The 16,711-nt window shown below is 39.7% G+C and overlaps 1 protein-coding gene across 1 annotated transcript in view; it reads right to left on the reverse strand.

Moving 5' to 3' along the window:
* Positions 1 to 16,711, reverse strand: part of Dnah9 (dynein axonemal heavy chain 9) — a 430,757-nt gene that overhangs the window by 255,042 nt on the left and 159,004 nt on the right. Inside the window, exons 33-35 of the mRNA XM_008855701.3 lie at positions 15,538 to 15,665; positions 13,754 to 13,862; positions 10,611 to 10,758 (exon numbers count right to left, since the gene is read on the reverse strand). Of these exons, the coding sequence (XP_008853923.1) occupies positions 10,611 to 10,758; positions 13,754 to 13,862; positions 15,538 to 15,665 (385 nt within the window). The remainder of the gene's footprint in view (positions 1 to 10,610; positions 10,759 to 13,753; positions 13,863 to 15,537; positions 15,666 to 16,711) is intronic.

Raw genomic sequence — 16,711 nt, forward strand, 5'->3', positions numbered from 1 at the left:
GAGGGTCAGGGAATAGTTTCAGTTGGGCTTCTCTAAGCTAGTGAAGGACTGGGGCCTGTGAAGTCCTAAGGGGCCTGTGGATCTTACAGTAGAGTATAGACAGGTTTCTTGCTGAGCCATTTAGAGCTCCAGTTTGTCAAAGAAAGGGAGAGGCATGGGTTTTCTGGAATGCAGTGTGAGCTGTGTGCATGTGGGGTTGTTTGAAATGCTGGATAGTTTCAGTTGGGCTTCTCTAAGCTAGTGAAGGACTGGGGCCTGTGAAGTCCTAAGGGGCCTGTGGATCTTACAGTAGAGTATAGACAGGTTTCTTGCTGAGCCATTTAGAGCTCCAGTTTGTCAAAGAAAGGGAGAGGCATGGGTTTTCTGGAATGCAGTGTGAGCTGTGTGCATGTGGGGTTGTTTGAAATGCTGGCTGTGGAGTCGCCTTTTGGGTTTTGTGTGAGGGAGGGGTAGTACATGACTGGCCAAAGGAGTAAAATATACATTATTCAAAAATGCAAATGTGGGGGCTCAAGAGCTGGCTCCACAGGTTAAGAGCACTGGCTGCTCTTGCAGAGGACCTGGGTTGGAATCCCAGCACCCATACGGCAGCTGACAATTGTCTGTAGCTCCATTTCCAGGGAATCTGAAACCCACTTCTGTCCTCCACAAGCATTATTACACGATATGGGTGCACTTACATACATTCAGGCATAACACTCATACACATAAAAACAAAAAAATAAATAAAAACTAAAAAGACACGTTGATAGGGGATGTCTAGTGATGGGGCAGGGTACAAGGAACTCCCCGCATCTCCTTAAGAAAGTATCAGCTTCTGAGAGCTTCTATAGTTATAGTAGACATGTCCACATACCAGTTAAGTGACATCTCTCCTTACCTTGCCCCTCTTCTCTCTGTCTCCCTTCAACTCTAGGAGGCCAGAAGCTACAACTTCTGAGAATGAGAAAAAGAAGTTAAGAATGCTTTCCTTTCTCTCTGCAGGCCAGAGCCTCTGGGGCAGTAGCTCCCATTATAAGTGAGGTTTGCTTCTTTAAATTTTCATTGTACTGGTGTGTGTGTGTGTGTGTGTGTGTGTGTGTGTGTGTGTGTGAAGTGAGTAGGCAGCCTTTTTATTACTAAAGAATGACCAAAGAATTTGTAAACACTGACTTAGATCTTTTTGAATTGTTCGTTTGAGACTGTTTTCTTGCTGTCTAACTCAGATCTAGATCTTACCCAGGGGAAGGAGAGGAACCAGACCCACAAAATGGTTTTGAAGGGATAATAAAGTTGCTTGTGAAATGAAAAACAACTCCACAAACCCTTAGTACATGAGCTCTAAGAAGGTACACAACATGGTCTGCTAGAATTTCCAGGGAATACATTAGAAAAAGTTGGATAACAGCTATCAGATGCAACATCGTCCAAATACCCATACCTTTAATAGCAAAGTAAAGTAGGAAACTTTACAAAGCATAAATGTAAGTCCAGAATCCTTCCCAGAGGGATTGTCTCCATTTGGGGTGTTCCCCCCTCCAGTCCCTGGTAAGAGAGAATGCCAACATCAGGCAGGAGTAGGCACAGTTAAGACAGAATGCCTCAGAAAATGTGCACTGTACATTTCAAGAGCAGGAAAATGGGGTGGAGGTGGAGCCATACCAACTGTGAACTGCAGCGGTACTGCCTGGGGAAGGAGAAGCCACCTCTAAAAGACATGCTGAGTTGGTGGCTAGGTGGCCCAAGACCCTCTGTAAACCATACTCTTGGGAAACCAGAGCAAGTGTCATGAGTCTATGTGCTGAAACCTGGACAGTAGACTGCGGGAAATGAACTTTGAATCAGAACCAAACCTAGTACTCAGGGAAGACAAAACCTGGTCAGAGCCAGAGTCTACAGGGCAACAGAAACAGATTTCAAGGCCAGTGGGGCCAACATTCACAGTCACACTGCTGAAACTCACCCAGAAGTATGACCGGTATCTGTGACCTGACCTTGTAAACAACTATTCGGGAGTGTGACAGGCATCCTGGGAGCCTAGGAGAGAGCACTGAGGGACTTGAGGAGGAGCCGGCAGTCAGGCCAGGTTGCACTTGTACTCTACAACCCACACAGCTCTCTCTCCCTTATATCTACTCCTCTTTATTTAATACCCAATGTCAACTCAGCAGGCCAGCTCCTTTCCACCCCCTGCTTGTTCTCGTTCTCTGTTTTTCTCTACTCTTTTTCTTTTCCTTTCCATAGGCTTTCCCAAAGAACACAGGTTGGCTTGGTTTGTAGGGTCTTTGTGTCTCAGCATTCCAAGAGCAGGGACTTTTTTAGGTGACTTGTTTGAAATTCTTTTCATTTTATTTTTATCTAAAACTGCCTCATCTCCCCAGTCACCCCTATAGTCTCCCTCTTCCATACTTTTCCCTCCTCTCCTTTTTCTCTACCAACCCCATGCTAATTGCTAGTTTTATTCTGCTGTTTTCCTTTCTGCTCATAGCCAGAGAAATGAATATATTACTGTATATAGTGCTATTTGTATTTATGTACTTCCTACAATGACTGGCACTTGAAAGGTGGTTGTTAAATTTGACTATTGTGTTTTACTTATAGTGGCCCTACCCTGTCATGGTGATTGACATTGCAGACAGTACTTTACTTTCAGAAGAGTATTGGGGATTGACCTTGGTGCCCCCAAACACCAGTGTAGCAGAGGAAAATGATGCATCACCTGCCCTCAACCTAACCTCTCTTAAAGCCTACAAACATTTTCACTGAAATAACAAGTGTGGTTAAGGAAAATAAAAACCAGTTACCTAACCCTAGATGCTAAATTCCCAAGGCAAAAACCAAAGAAACACAACAAACCAAGGCAACACGACTCCTCCAAATATCACTGATCTATAGTAATAAACTCCAGTGAGAGTGAATTACTTGAAATCACAGGCAAAGAATTCAAAAGAATGACTGCAAGTTTGTTCAAGGAACACAAACTACTGAATGAAAAAAGAAATCAATACAGAATATGAAAGTAAAATTTGATAAAAAATACAAATATTGAAGAAAAACCAAACCAAAATGCTAGAAATGAAAAATTAAAATATCAAATAAAAGTTCCATGGAAAGCCTAATAAAATGAATCAAAAGGAAGAAAGACTATCAATACTTAAAGACAACGTAGAGATATTGAACATTCAGACAATGACAAAGACAAACTAATAAAAAATATGGATGAAACACTTGAGATTAAAGACAATAATGAAAAGATTAAAGCTACAAATCATAATCATGTATGAGAGGAAGAAGAATTTCATGATAAAGGCACAGAAAACAGTTTCAGTAAAACTATTGCAGAAATTTCCCCATATGTAATTCAGACATTACAAAACCAAGAGACAAGACCAGAAAAGAATACCCCCAAGTCATATTATACTTAAAACATGACTTTACCCAACTTATGTTGAAAGCTGCAGCAAAACAACACCAAGCCATATGTAAAGGCAACTCCATGAGAATAACAGCATTTTTTAAAAAACAGAAACCTCTAAGCTAGGAGGGCTTGGAATGATGTATATCAAGCCATGAAAGACAATTACCACCCCAGAATACTATACCCAGCAAAATTATCTGTCATAATCGAGGCAGAAAGAAAAACTTTTCACAAAAAACAAAGGAATTCAAGAAGCAAGCTCTACAGAAGATACTTGAAGGAGTTCATTGCCTCGAAGCAAAAGAAAAATACAGTAAAGAACAAACCATATTAGAACAGTAATTAAGTGGGGCTTTTGAGATGGCTTAGTGAGTAAAGGTGCTTACTATCAAGTCCATTAACCTGAGTTTATTTCCTAGGACACTCATTGTGGAAGGAAAGAATGGATTGCCACAAATTGTTCTCTGACCTCCACATTAATGCCATGGCACATATATATCCCACTTCCACACAATTAAGAAAATGTTAAAAATGAACAGTAATTAAGTAAATGAGAAATAGGGCAATACTGAACACCATAAAGTCAATAAAACTACAGGACTTCATGCAAACCCTTCAATAATAACTGAATAATAATCAAAAGATACAGCAGCAGACTGGATTAAAAAACATGATCTGGGGCTGGAGAGATGGCTCAATGGTTAAGGGCACTGGCTGCTCTTCCAGAGGACCTGGGTTCAATTTCCAGCACCCACAAGTGGCTAATAACCACCTGTAACTCTAGTTCAACACCCTCTTCTGGCCTCTTCAGGTTTGTGTGCATGTGGTGCACTTACACACACGCAAGCAAAATACTCATACACATAAAGCAAAAACAGGATCCAACTATCTGTTGCCTCCAAGGAAAAGCATCTTACCATTAAACACAGATACTATCTTAATGAAAGGATGGAAAAAGATATTCCAAACAAATGGAGCTAGGAAACAGGCAGATATTGCTATTCTAATATCTTAAAAAATTAAACAAAATGAGTCAGAAGATACAAAGTCATTTAATACTGATTAAGGTAGCAATCCACTACAAGGATATTGCAATGTTAAACATAAGCACTGAAAAGACATGTACTCAATTCATAAAACAAATGGTCCTAGATGTAAAGATACAGATTACCTCCATTTCAATAGCAGTGGGTGATTTTAATCTCTGCTCTTATCAACAGACAGGTCATTGCAACAAAAACAGAGAAACAACTGAGCTATAAGACATCATAGGTTAAATTGGCTTAATAGACATCTACAAAATATTTTTTCCAAATATTGTAGAGAACACATTCTTCTCAGCAGTCCATGGATCTTTTTCTAAAACAGATCATATAATAGGATACAAAACAAGTCTTTAAAATGTAGAACTGAAATAATTTCTTGTATTCTCATCATAAAGAAATAAAGCCAGAAATGAACAGAACGAGAATGGCAGAACATAGAAAAGTTCATGAGGATCAATCAGCCACTACTGAATGATGAATGAGTCATTGAAGAAATCAAGAAGGAAATAAAAAGTTATTAGAACAGAAAGAAAATGAAGATACAACATATCAAAACACATGAGAAAGGAGTCCTAAGCAGGAAGTGCTTTATTAAAAACTCAGAGAAAGACATAAAGGAAGTGTCATGAGGTACTTGAGTCTCTGGTATACACAGAATTATGAAGAGACAGTTCTTACTGTTGCAATTCCAAATTAGAGGCTAAACTCAGTTACATAGTAAATGATAGGCAGTCCCTAGAAGAGGGATATGGAAAGTTGAAATCAAAAGATTTCCATTGTATGCTCCCTCTCCAGGCATTGCCCACAGAAGCAGGTGATCTGACTCTGGCACTGGACTGAAAGAAGAGTTCAGAGTTTGGCAGAGGTTGAGTCCAGCCTGCTAGAATCTGCCAACAAAGGAGAGTGGCTCAGTAATCCATGAACACAGCTCCAGAGAAAGGATAAGGGACTCTGAAGTTGGAAAATCTTCATCAAACTCCATCCTCACCCCTACTATTGTCCTGTGGAACAAGAGGTCCTTCAGAACTCCAGGAAGGATGAGGGCAGAATGCAGAACACAGTGTGGCATCTGAGTGGTAGCCACAGACCCAAGCTGCACAGACTGTGGAGACAGCAGCAGAAGTGAGGTAAGGGAGTCTGAAGCTGAGAGAATTTCAATTCTCCAAACCAGGTTATAGCAGGGAGGAGTTACACAGATCACTGGAAGTCTGTGCTGGAACATGGTACTGTGTCATGATATGTAGCAACAAGGTGAGGGGAGAGGGTGTCCCCCAACCTGGAAGAGGCACTGACTGAGAACATAACATCTTCTATTTAATTTTCTTGCTCATATGTGTTTATGTATTTTAAGTTAATTTTTATTTTATATACCTAAATATATTTTAATTTCTTTAATTTGTATTAGTCTGTAAATTTTGTACTTTAAATGTTAAACTAACAGTGGTGTAAAGTATTGGATCATGTTGGAAAATGTTCTTATGTCTTTTATTCCAAACCTGATATATAATATTTTATATACTGCTTTTCACACCTCTACACCATGAACTTCTCTTGTCATTCTTATTCTATCCCCTCTTACTCCCTACCTCACTGCCCTTTCGTTTCACTATTTAAATATACTACATTTTCACAAAATAGGACTTAGTATTCTTGTCTCTAAACTTTATAGGATACCACATGGAAGGCACAGAATCTTTTCCTGCACATAACACTGGGTGTCTTGCCATCACGGTTGCTGCTATAGTTGACTCTCCCCCTGAATATATCCAAGTGAAGACAACCCGCAAGAAAGAATCATATAAAATAAAACAAAGAAGCAGAACTTTTGAAAAGGGGGAAGAGTACAAATTGGAGGGCACATCCACTCCAATAGATGCACAAAACACAATAATAAAACATGTGACAACATTCCTTAGCGTAGAGGTTGCACTGTAGATGTGCCACTTAGGCTTGAGCAATTACAATGTCTGGATGTGACCCATTGTGGAACTCTGTAATAGTCTCCATCTGTTGCAAAAGAAGGTTCTTTGATGAGTGGTGACTGGGATATTTGTCTGTAAATATAAGGATACATGTTTTGCACATAGTAAGAAATTGCATAGAATAGGTAGTCTTTAAAGAAACAAAATTAAATAGATGAATAAAGTAATAGATAATAATGAACTATATGAAATTTGAGGGGAGGTAGTGGAGAGGGGCTCCAAAGGGGGGGTTGGAAAGTAATCAGAATACATTGTGTGAAATATTGGAATCAATAAAATTTATTTTTTTTAAAGAAAGAATTAAGATCAGGACAGAAATTAATGGAAGAGATGAAAAAATTATATGGAGAATCAATGAAACAGAGTTGATTCGATGAGAAGGTAAACAAGATTGACAAAACCTTAGTGAATTAACTAGAGAAAGGGTTAAGAAGACCCAAATCAATAACATTAGAGATGAAAAATAAGACAACATAACATATAATTAAATTTTTGAAAAGCTAGATTATGCCTTAAAATCTTACATTTCACTAAATTGGAAAATCTGAAAGAAATGAATAAATTTTTAGAATACTACCAGTATTACCCTAATTCTCAAGACACACACACACACACACACACACACACACACACACACACAATTATAAACCAATTTTCCTGATGAACACAGATGCAAAAATTCTCAGCTAAACATTTACAAACAGAATTCAAGAATATATCATAAAGACCATTCACTATGATCAATTTGGCTACATTCCAGAATGCAGAGATGATTCAATATACACAAAAGAATTTAATATATCACATAACAGGTCAAGGACAGAAATCACATGGTCATTTCAATAAATGCAAAAGAGGTTTTTGACAAAGTCTAACATCACTTCATAATAAAAGCCCTGGAAAGAATCAGGACTAAAAGGAATATCTTTCAATATAATAAAATTGTATACGACAAACCTATATTCAACCTCATAATAAATTGGGAAAACTAAAATCATTTCCACTAAAATCAGGAATAAGACAAAGGTGTTCATTTTCCTCACTCTGACTCAATATAGTGCTTGGAATCTTAGAGTAATATGACAATATAAATAAATTAAAGGGATAAATTGCTACAATAAATCAAAGTATCCTTATTTGCAGATGATATGGATCTATATATGAGAGACCCTAAAATCTCCCCCCAGAAAACTCTTAGATCTGATTAATACTTTTATCCAACAAAATTAGTATACAGTAGCCTTCCTAAATACCAATAAGCAACAGGTTGAAAAAGTAATCATGGAAACAATCCCATTCACTATTGCCTCAAAAAAATAAACCTTGGAATAAAATAACCAAAGAAGTGAAAGACCTCCACAATGAAAATTTAAATCATGATGAAAGAAATTGTAAAAGATATTAGAAGACAAAAATATTTTCCATGCATATGGATGGGAAGAATTAACATTGTGAAAATGACTATACTACTAAAAGTAATCTACAGAGTCAGCATAGTCCTCATCAAAATTCCAATGACATTGTTCATAGAACTAGAAGAAAAAAATGTTAAATTGATACGGAAACACATAAGACCACAGTTAGCCAAAGCAATCTATAGGCAGAAAGAACACAATTGAAAACACCATATTATCTGACCTCAAACTATATTACAGAGCCATAGTGACAAAGATATGATAGTACAGGTAAAAGCAGACATGTAGACCAATGAAGCATAATAGAAGGTCCATAGATCACCCCTCCCAAACACACACACTATGGACACTAAACTCTTGACAAAGATGCCAAAAATATTGGAGAAAAGACAGTTTTTATAAACAGCATTGGGAAAACTGTAGATCCATACGTAGAAGAATGAAACTAGATCCTTATTTGTCACCCTGAAAAATAATCAAGTCCTTGATGTAAAATGGATCAAAGGCCTTGATGTAAAACCTGAAGTTTTGAAACTGATAGAGGAAAATGTAGGGAAACTAATTCAAGGCATAGGTTATAGACTTTCTAGACAGAGCTCCAGTTGTTCAGGAAATAACGACAATTGATAAATTGATCTTCATGAAATTAAAAGACTTTTGTACAGCAACCAGTTAATCCAATGAAGAGTTAGTCTACAGAATGTGAGAAAATCCTTGTTAGTTTTAGATCTAACAGAGGATTAATATCTAAAATACAAAAAGAACTAAAAAAATAAATAAAATCAAACAACCCAATGAACAAATGGACTGATAAAATAGACAGACAGTTCTGAAAAAGTCAAGTACAGTGGTCGATAAACAAATGTCCAACCTCACCAGCCATCAGAGAAATGTAAGTTAAAACTGCACTGTGGTTCCTTCTTACTACTTTAAAAATGGCAGTCATTAAGGAAACAACAAATATTTTTGAGGATATGGACAAGAGGGAATATACTGCTAGTGGAATGCAAACTAGGTCAACCATTATGGAAACCATTATGTGGGTTCTCAAAAAAGTAATAGAAAATCTAAACCAACCCAACTATTGGCTATTTACCTGAAGGACTTTTAGTCAAAGGTCATCCCTGACAAGTGGTCCAGCAAAGGCTAAAGGAACAGGGATAGCCTATCTTGCTAACTCCTCATCTTGCCCTGATACTTTTAGCTCAGTGCTATGCTTGCCTACTTAGGACACTTAGGTCACAGAGCCCAGTGTCACTAGGCTCTGAGGGCTTTGCAAAGGCTTATGGAAGTTAGAAAAATAATGAACACTGAAATATAAAAACTGTATCAAAATTAATGTTTTGTTAAGTTCTAAAATAGATCACTGCCTCAATTAGTACAATGCAATTCAATTTCTAGTTGTACAAAATACACTTTGTACAACTTTTTGTAAACTACTTTGTTAATGTGGTGGGATTTTTTAGGAGTGCAGGGCAGGTCATATAGAGTAAGAGCGCAACTTGGTAACTTTGTAGCTCTTGCAACTTGGCTTGCTGCTCAAACTCCCCCTCTCCTGTGTCTCTACACCTGTGAGCAACTGAAATCAGGATATGTTTGACAGGCTAGTGAAGAAGGAACTAAGGATTAATTTGAGTGGTAGATTTTAAGCTCTTAGAATCATAACACTGACCCCAAATTTTAGAATCTTCGGAAACTATAAATCTCAGATCAAAATTGTCTTTGATGATCATTCTTGGTAGAATATAGTGATGAGTCCAGCGTTCAGAGAATGCATCAAATGGAAGATAAAAAACATGTATGAAGAAATTAATAGTAAATGAGAGAGAAGCAAGTTCCAAGTCTAGGGACCTTTGTGTGCTTACCCATGTACTATTCTTGCCATAAAAATTGTCTTCTTTGTTCAGAGTAATGGATCGCTTATTTAAGCGACAGGTGGTGTGATAATTTGGATCTTGAGTGTCTGCTGAAAGCCAGCATGTTAGTAGCTTTGCCTCCATTTCTCTGCTATTGGGAGGAAGTGGAGTCTTTAAGAGGAGAGGTCTAGTAAGAGCTCTTTAGGTCACTAAGGATATGCTCTTGCAAAGAATTGTGGGACCTTGCTTTCTTTCTCTCTGTGTCCCACTTCCTAGAGGTGAGATGAGTATTTTTTCTTTCTACATGCCTTTCCCATGTGTTCCCACAGACCCCTAAAAACACAGGGTTAGCTGATCATGGACTAGAAAGTCCATAACTATGAGCCAATATAAACCTTTCTTCTTCACAAGTTGATAATCTCAGGTAATTGCTATGAAGATGGAAAGCTGATTAACATAGGAGGCAGAATAAAAGTAAACTCATGATGTCCATTGGGGCAGGACTGGTCAGTGATCACATTGGATCTCACATGATCACACAGTCAGTCCCACATGTCCTTGACAAGTGTATTATTTACTCCTGGGCCATCTGGAGGGCCAGCTGCTTACCCTGCAAACTGAAGGCTCTGAGTGTCAGGGCTGCTATCTGTTATTATGGCCAGTTGACCCCTTCTGCCTGCTATACCCATGTGGCTCTCACAAAGAGTACTTTAAATTTTCTCCTCCCCTCACCTCCATTATTGTCCGAACTGACAATACGGCCATCTACTATGTGCTCCCCTCTCTCTGCCAACTGCTGTGCCTGGAGGGTTCTGACTTTGGCCACAGGACAGAGCATCAGCATGGCACCAGCTGTGAGCCAGCAGGTTCTTCATGTCTGTATTGACGCGTTCCCTTTTTGATTCTTGGCCTACCTTGTTCTGAGTGTGTCCAAGCAGGTGGGAAGGTATTTGTCAAACAGGATGGTCAAGTTGGCTCTCTCAGTCTGGAGTTCCCTCTGGTCAATCCAGCTGCTCACTGGAGGGTTCCACCCCAGGTCTGCAGGGTTGATGTACAGGATCCCTGAGAACATACGAATACGGTGCAGTGAGTAATCCAAACACATTCCAAGGAGTTATCTTCTCAGTCTAAAAGTATACAGAAGACTAGACCTAGCACAGAGCCTTGGCCTAGGTCTGAGAGGGCGTGTAGATTTGCCGCTGAGGACTGAAGTCAACTAATAGATAAATGAAGATCAGGATTGAAAGGGAATACACAGGGTCAAGTCTAGACAGGAGGAGAAGAGGCTGGAGCTGTTCAGCAATACTTATGGGAGTACATAGTGAGTGAAATGGAGGTCTTCTAAAGATATGTCCATGTCTTAACTGCTGGGAATTCTCAATATGCCAAAAAGATCTGTACAAGAATAACAGAGTTAAAGCTCCTGAAATGAAATTGTCCTGAATTATCTGGTTGGGGCATGGACTAGCACCTTTAAAAGAGTCAGAAAGGGAGGGCCACATACAGTTGAAAAACCAAGAAGAAGGTGGGACTGGATTCCCAGGGCCCACAGGTCTGGGAGCGAGGTGGGAGATACAAGAAGGAATGCTTCTCAAGAGCCTTCAGAGGAAGCACAGCCTGGCCGGCCTTGGTTTTATGTGTCTGACTTCCAGGAATGTGGGCGAATCCACTTTTGCTGTTTTAAAGCCACCAATTACATGGTAACTTCTTAAACTCGTTACAGCAGCCTTAGAAAACTAACAGAAGGGAGTCAGTTCTCTTGACCTATGTTCATCAGTCTTAGCATGGCCCTTGAGAGGGAGTGTGCTGTTATGAAAAAGACCATAAAGTTTCTCTTCTTTGTTATTTATTTCTTATTTTATGAAAAATTTTGACTGCTTTAGTGAGGTGTAATTGATATATAAAACACTATATATTTAATGCACATTGCCTGTTGGATTTGGATATGTGAATCTACTAGTGAGCTACTGTATCAAGGCAATAAACACTGATCACATCAAAAATGTGTAACCCTGAGTCTGTCACATCCCTAGACAAACGTAGTTTCTTACTATATGCTAAATATGGATCCTCATATTTACAGACAAGAATACCATATACAACTCATCGAAGAAGCTTCTTTTGCAAGAGATGGAGACTATTATAGAGTTCCACAACTGGTCACACACAGAGAATAAGTGTCTATGAGATGCTCAACTCTTAAGTGACACATCTAAAATGGAACCTCTAGACCTAAGGCTCATGGAACATAGTGGAATGGGGGTAGAGAGAATGCTAATGCATCTCTTAACTCTCATTAACGAAGCTTCCTTATGCAACAGGGGGCAACGAACACAAAATGGCACAACTGGCCAAAGAGACTGCAGAGTGTGAGTCCCTAGAAAGGACTCCTATATTAAACTTCACCCACCCAGGGCTCAGGGACCATTGCTGAAGAGGCAGAGGAAAGATTTTAAGAGCCAAGGGAGGAGGTACATGACATAAAGAAACAGGCTCCTGGGACCTTACTTAAATGAACGTACAGCAATGGTGACAGCAGGCACAAGGCACATGAAAACTCAATCAGACAAAAACCAGCATAAAACTGGGGAAATGGGTAGGAGGGCCACAATTTTGGGGAGGAACTACTGGCAGCTGATCACTGCTGGGTGAGGGAGAATCAACCTTTAAGGGAGTGAGGCTAGATAGAATGAACAGGCTCCAGTGGATGAACTTACACTGAGGGACATCTGGGTATGCAAATTTGACTAGATAAGCTTTAACATATGTGACAAAATGCATGAGGTCCTGTGGGTGGGCTGTGGGGGGGTGCATATAAGGAAAGGGGGTCAAATATGATTAACACATATTGCAGGAAATCCACAAAAATGCAATAAAATATATTTTAAAATATCTAAACCTTTTTCTTTAAAAAATCATTCATTAATTTAAAAATTTAAAAAATATTTTATTTATTATTTTTATTTTATGTGTATGTGTATCCTGCATGTATGTGAGTGCACCTGTGTCATGCTACGCCGAGGAGGTCAGAAGGGGGCTTCGGATTCCCCTGGAACTGGAGTTAAGGATGGTTTGTAGCCGCCAAGTGGGTGCTGGGAATAGGACCTGGGTCCTCTGCAAGAGCAGTCAGTGCTCTTAACCGCTGAGCTTTTAACAGTATTTTTAAAAATAGGACAGTTTGTAGCCGCCAAGTGGGTGCTGGGACTTGAACCCGGGTCTTCTGCAAGAGCAGCCAGTGCTCTTAACCTCTGAGCCATCTCTCCAGCCCCCCTTTATTTAAATTTTATGTGATGAGTATTTTGTATGTATGGAAGTGCACCATGTGCAGGCAAAGCCCACGGAGGCAAGAAGAGGGCATCAGATCCTCTGGAACTGGAGTTAAGGAGAATTGTTAGCCTCTGTATGGGAGCTCAGAACTGAACTCAGTCCTCTGCAAGAGTAGCCAGTGCTCTTAACCACTGTGCAATCTCTCCAGTCCCATGTCTAAGCTTTTTCATGCTCTGATCTGTTTTTCAGTAAGAACATTACCATCTTTCTTACATTTTTAAAGTGTACAATACAGTGCTGTCAACCATTCAACTTTATACCAGATTTTACAGGAGTCTAGAATATACACATCCTGAATATCAACAGCTTCGCACCCATTGATTATCCTCCTCACTCCTTCCTGCTCTATATTGCAGCCATCACCATTTATCCTACATCCAGTATGATTATTTCATCAGTTTCTTTTTACCATGCAGTTTCTGTGGGTGGAGAGACAAAAGTTAAGATCACAGCGCTAATTGCTACCAGGAGTTAATGAGAAATGGTTATGCATGGTCGCCTCCACTGATATGGTGGCTAGAACCAAATGCAGCCTAGCTCAAGACACTCCCATGCAGTGTACAGTTGCCCAGCTCAGGGACTATTTCCCTTCTCTTTGGGGCAGTATTTCTGAAATAACAAAGTCACCTGGCTGAGGCCTGTGGTGCCTGTTTGCCCTTGTGGGTATGGCTTAGGGCTGAGAACTAGGCCAAATATACCTGCCTCACCTGAGCCACTTGAAGGGTCATACCTGCCCTGGAGACAGTTGCTGGAGTGGCCGTGCGCAGGTGGCTGATCTCGAAGAGAAGACGCATCGTGGGGTTAAGAGGAATCCTCTCATTGCTTGCTAGGGTTAACACCTGGAAACAGCAGGAGGGTCATCCACTTGGGAAGGAGCTGCAATGTTGTCATGGTTTGAATGTGAAATGGCCCCACAGGCCCATGTGTTTGAACACTTCTTCACCAGCTGGTGTTGCTCTTTGGGGAAGTTGTAGAAACTGGGTTCTTGCTGGTGGGAGCCGGCCTATGATGGTGGGTCTTGGTGGTTTATTTTAAGGTCCCACTTCCAGTCCTGTTCTCTATATTCTTTCTGCTGAGGTGTGAAGACCTGACCTCCATGGGCTTGATCTTGTTGCCATGCCTTCCCACCATGGTAAAACCTCAAACAAAGTAAATCCTTACTCCCTTAAGTTTCTTCTGTCAGGCACTTTGTCACAGTGTTAGAAAAGTAGCTACTACAGTTGCATTCACAGCTAGTAGGGATTTGGTGGATTCTTGTTGGCCAGGGTTATGGATATGCTACAGTTGAATGTGTTTCCCCCAAGAAAACCTAAGTGAGGCCTTTTAGAGGTGATGAGGCCCTGAAGCCTCCACTTCATAAATGGATTAATGCTGATCACTGAAGAGACTTTATCTTGCTTTTCTCCCTTCTATTATAGGATTACACAGCTAGAAAGATTCCACTAAATATGGCCCTTTGATCTTGAACTTTCAGCCTCCAGAACTATAAGACAATTAAATATCTTTTCTTTATAAATTACCCAGTCTCCAGTATTCTGGTACAGTAGCACAAAGCACAGCCAGGATTGATTCATTCATCTCTGTCTCTGTCTGTCTCTGTTTCTGTCTTTCTTGAGACAGGCCTTACTATATGGCCCAGGCTGGCCTCATACTATGTAGCCTAAGCTGGCCTTGAATGCAAGATTCTCCCAGCTCTCCCTCCTGAGTGCTAGGATTACAAGTGTGTGCATCACCCCCCGTGCAGTGTGCAGTATTTTTTACAATGATCCTTTCTCTTTTCCCCCTATAACCCTTCTCCTCCTAGCCTTGCTTCCTCAGTGAATCAGGAAAAAAGTTATTTAAACACTTCAAATTGATGACAGTAGTGTGAATGAACGATACCATATTGGAACAATAAAACTATTAAAAAGAGCTTTGCTTTCATATTACTGCTCCTCCTCCTAAGTAGCCCGCTGGGAGAGCGTGCAACTATTCTAATGATTCTGTGAATGCTGAAGCCATTTTAACACTTCCAATCTGGACATGCTTTCTAAACAAGTTTGGAAGAAGCTACCAGCTTAACAGCCATTTCACTGGCATGCAGTTTGCTGTCATTGTTTATAAGACATGACATTCACTCTCCATGAATAGATACTTATCATCCTGGAAGGTGTTTAAGAAACTCAGGATGTTTCTGATACTTAATTTCCTTATTTATTAAAAGGAAATGAATCATAAAAAATTTGAATGAATGACTAAGATTCTCAGTTCTAAATAGTAAATGAATCTAGGGGCAGGAGATTCTGCAAGAAATGAGAAGCATACCAAAAACGGGGGCGGGGGCAGTGGCAGGGACTCTGAAGTAGGCCCAAGTGGAAGTAGGCAAGTTCTGAGGTATCTCTCTGAAGACATGAGTGAGGGTTGCTTACTGTGGGCTGGTGGTCCTGTGGAATCGAGATTTTCAGATGTGCTGTCAACTGGAAATCGACCTTCACATATGAATGGGAATGGTGTGGGGACCCTCCCCCTTCATACCTTGTTATCATCCATGACAGTGTTCAGAGATTCAATCCACATCGGGTCTATGTCGCCATCCAATAAAATCCACTTGGGCCCATCATGAGTGATGTTGGCAAGCTCACGCATGATGGAAGAGAATAATCCTGAAAGGAATCAGGGATGACTTCTTTTCCATTTCATCACCCACACTATTACTCTTTAAAAAATATTTTATTATTATTAGATTTATTTATTTTTATTTTATGCATAAGAGCGTTATGCTTATATACATGTAAAAGCACCTATGTCATGCAGTGTCCATGAGGTCAGAAGTGGGTGCCGGATTCCCTGGAACTGGAGTTACAGATGGTTGTTAGCTGCCATGTGAGTGCTGGGAACTGAACCTGGGTCCTCTGCGAGAGAAGCCAGTGTTCTTAACCACTGAGCCATCTCTCCAGCCCCCTTGTTTCCCTTAATGGAAATAGATTATGCATAATTTTTTAGAGAGGTTTCATTTTCTTTTGGGCTTTAGGTACAGAGCATTCATTGTATTTGAGGGATTTCCATCTGATCCTATTTTATTTAGAACTTTCTGCTAGAAATGTTTATTGAACTTTTAGTATGTATTTATTGATCAAATTATTTCCTCTTTTAATTTGTTAATGTTTTGTTACTATTCTATAAAAATAATTGATTTGTCTGTATTCTCTTTAGAATAGGTTGTACATGGCCAAACTATATTATTCTTTTGAGATAGTGTTAGGAGTCTATTTACTGATATTTTATTTAGAATTTTTGCATCTATGGTAGTAAGTAAAATCATAATCTTCTTTTGGTTTTATACAAAAGCTGGTATGAAGAAGCCCCAGTTCTGGCTGAGGAACTATTGGCAACTGATAGCTCCTGGGAGTGGCAGAGTCAGTTTTCTTTAAGGGTGTGACCCTGGGTAGACTGGCCAGGCTCCAAAGGATGGACCCACACCCAGGAACATTTGGGTCACAAATTAGACTTGATATAGGTCTTTAAAAAATAATAATAGTGAACGTGGAGTGAGAGGGGAAGGGCAGTGGGGTGGAGATGGGGATGGGGTCTGAATATGACAAAACACATTGTATGAAATTCTCAAAGAATCAATACAAGTATTATTTTAAAAAAGATTATTTTGGGTCCATAGGATGATTTCAGAGCTATCCCTTTTTATAAATTGAAC

The sequence above is a fragment of the Nannospalax galili genome, unplaced genomic scaffold (genome assembly GCF_000622305.1).
Source record: "Nannospalax galili isolate Female #2095 unplaced genomic scaffold, S.galili_v1.0 scaffold146, whole genome shotgun sequence".
Lineage (NCBI taxonomy): Eukaryota > Metazoa > Chordata > Mammalia > Rodentia > Spalacidae > Nannospalax > Nannospalax galili.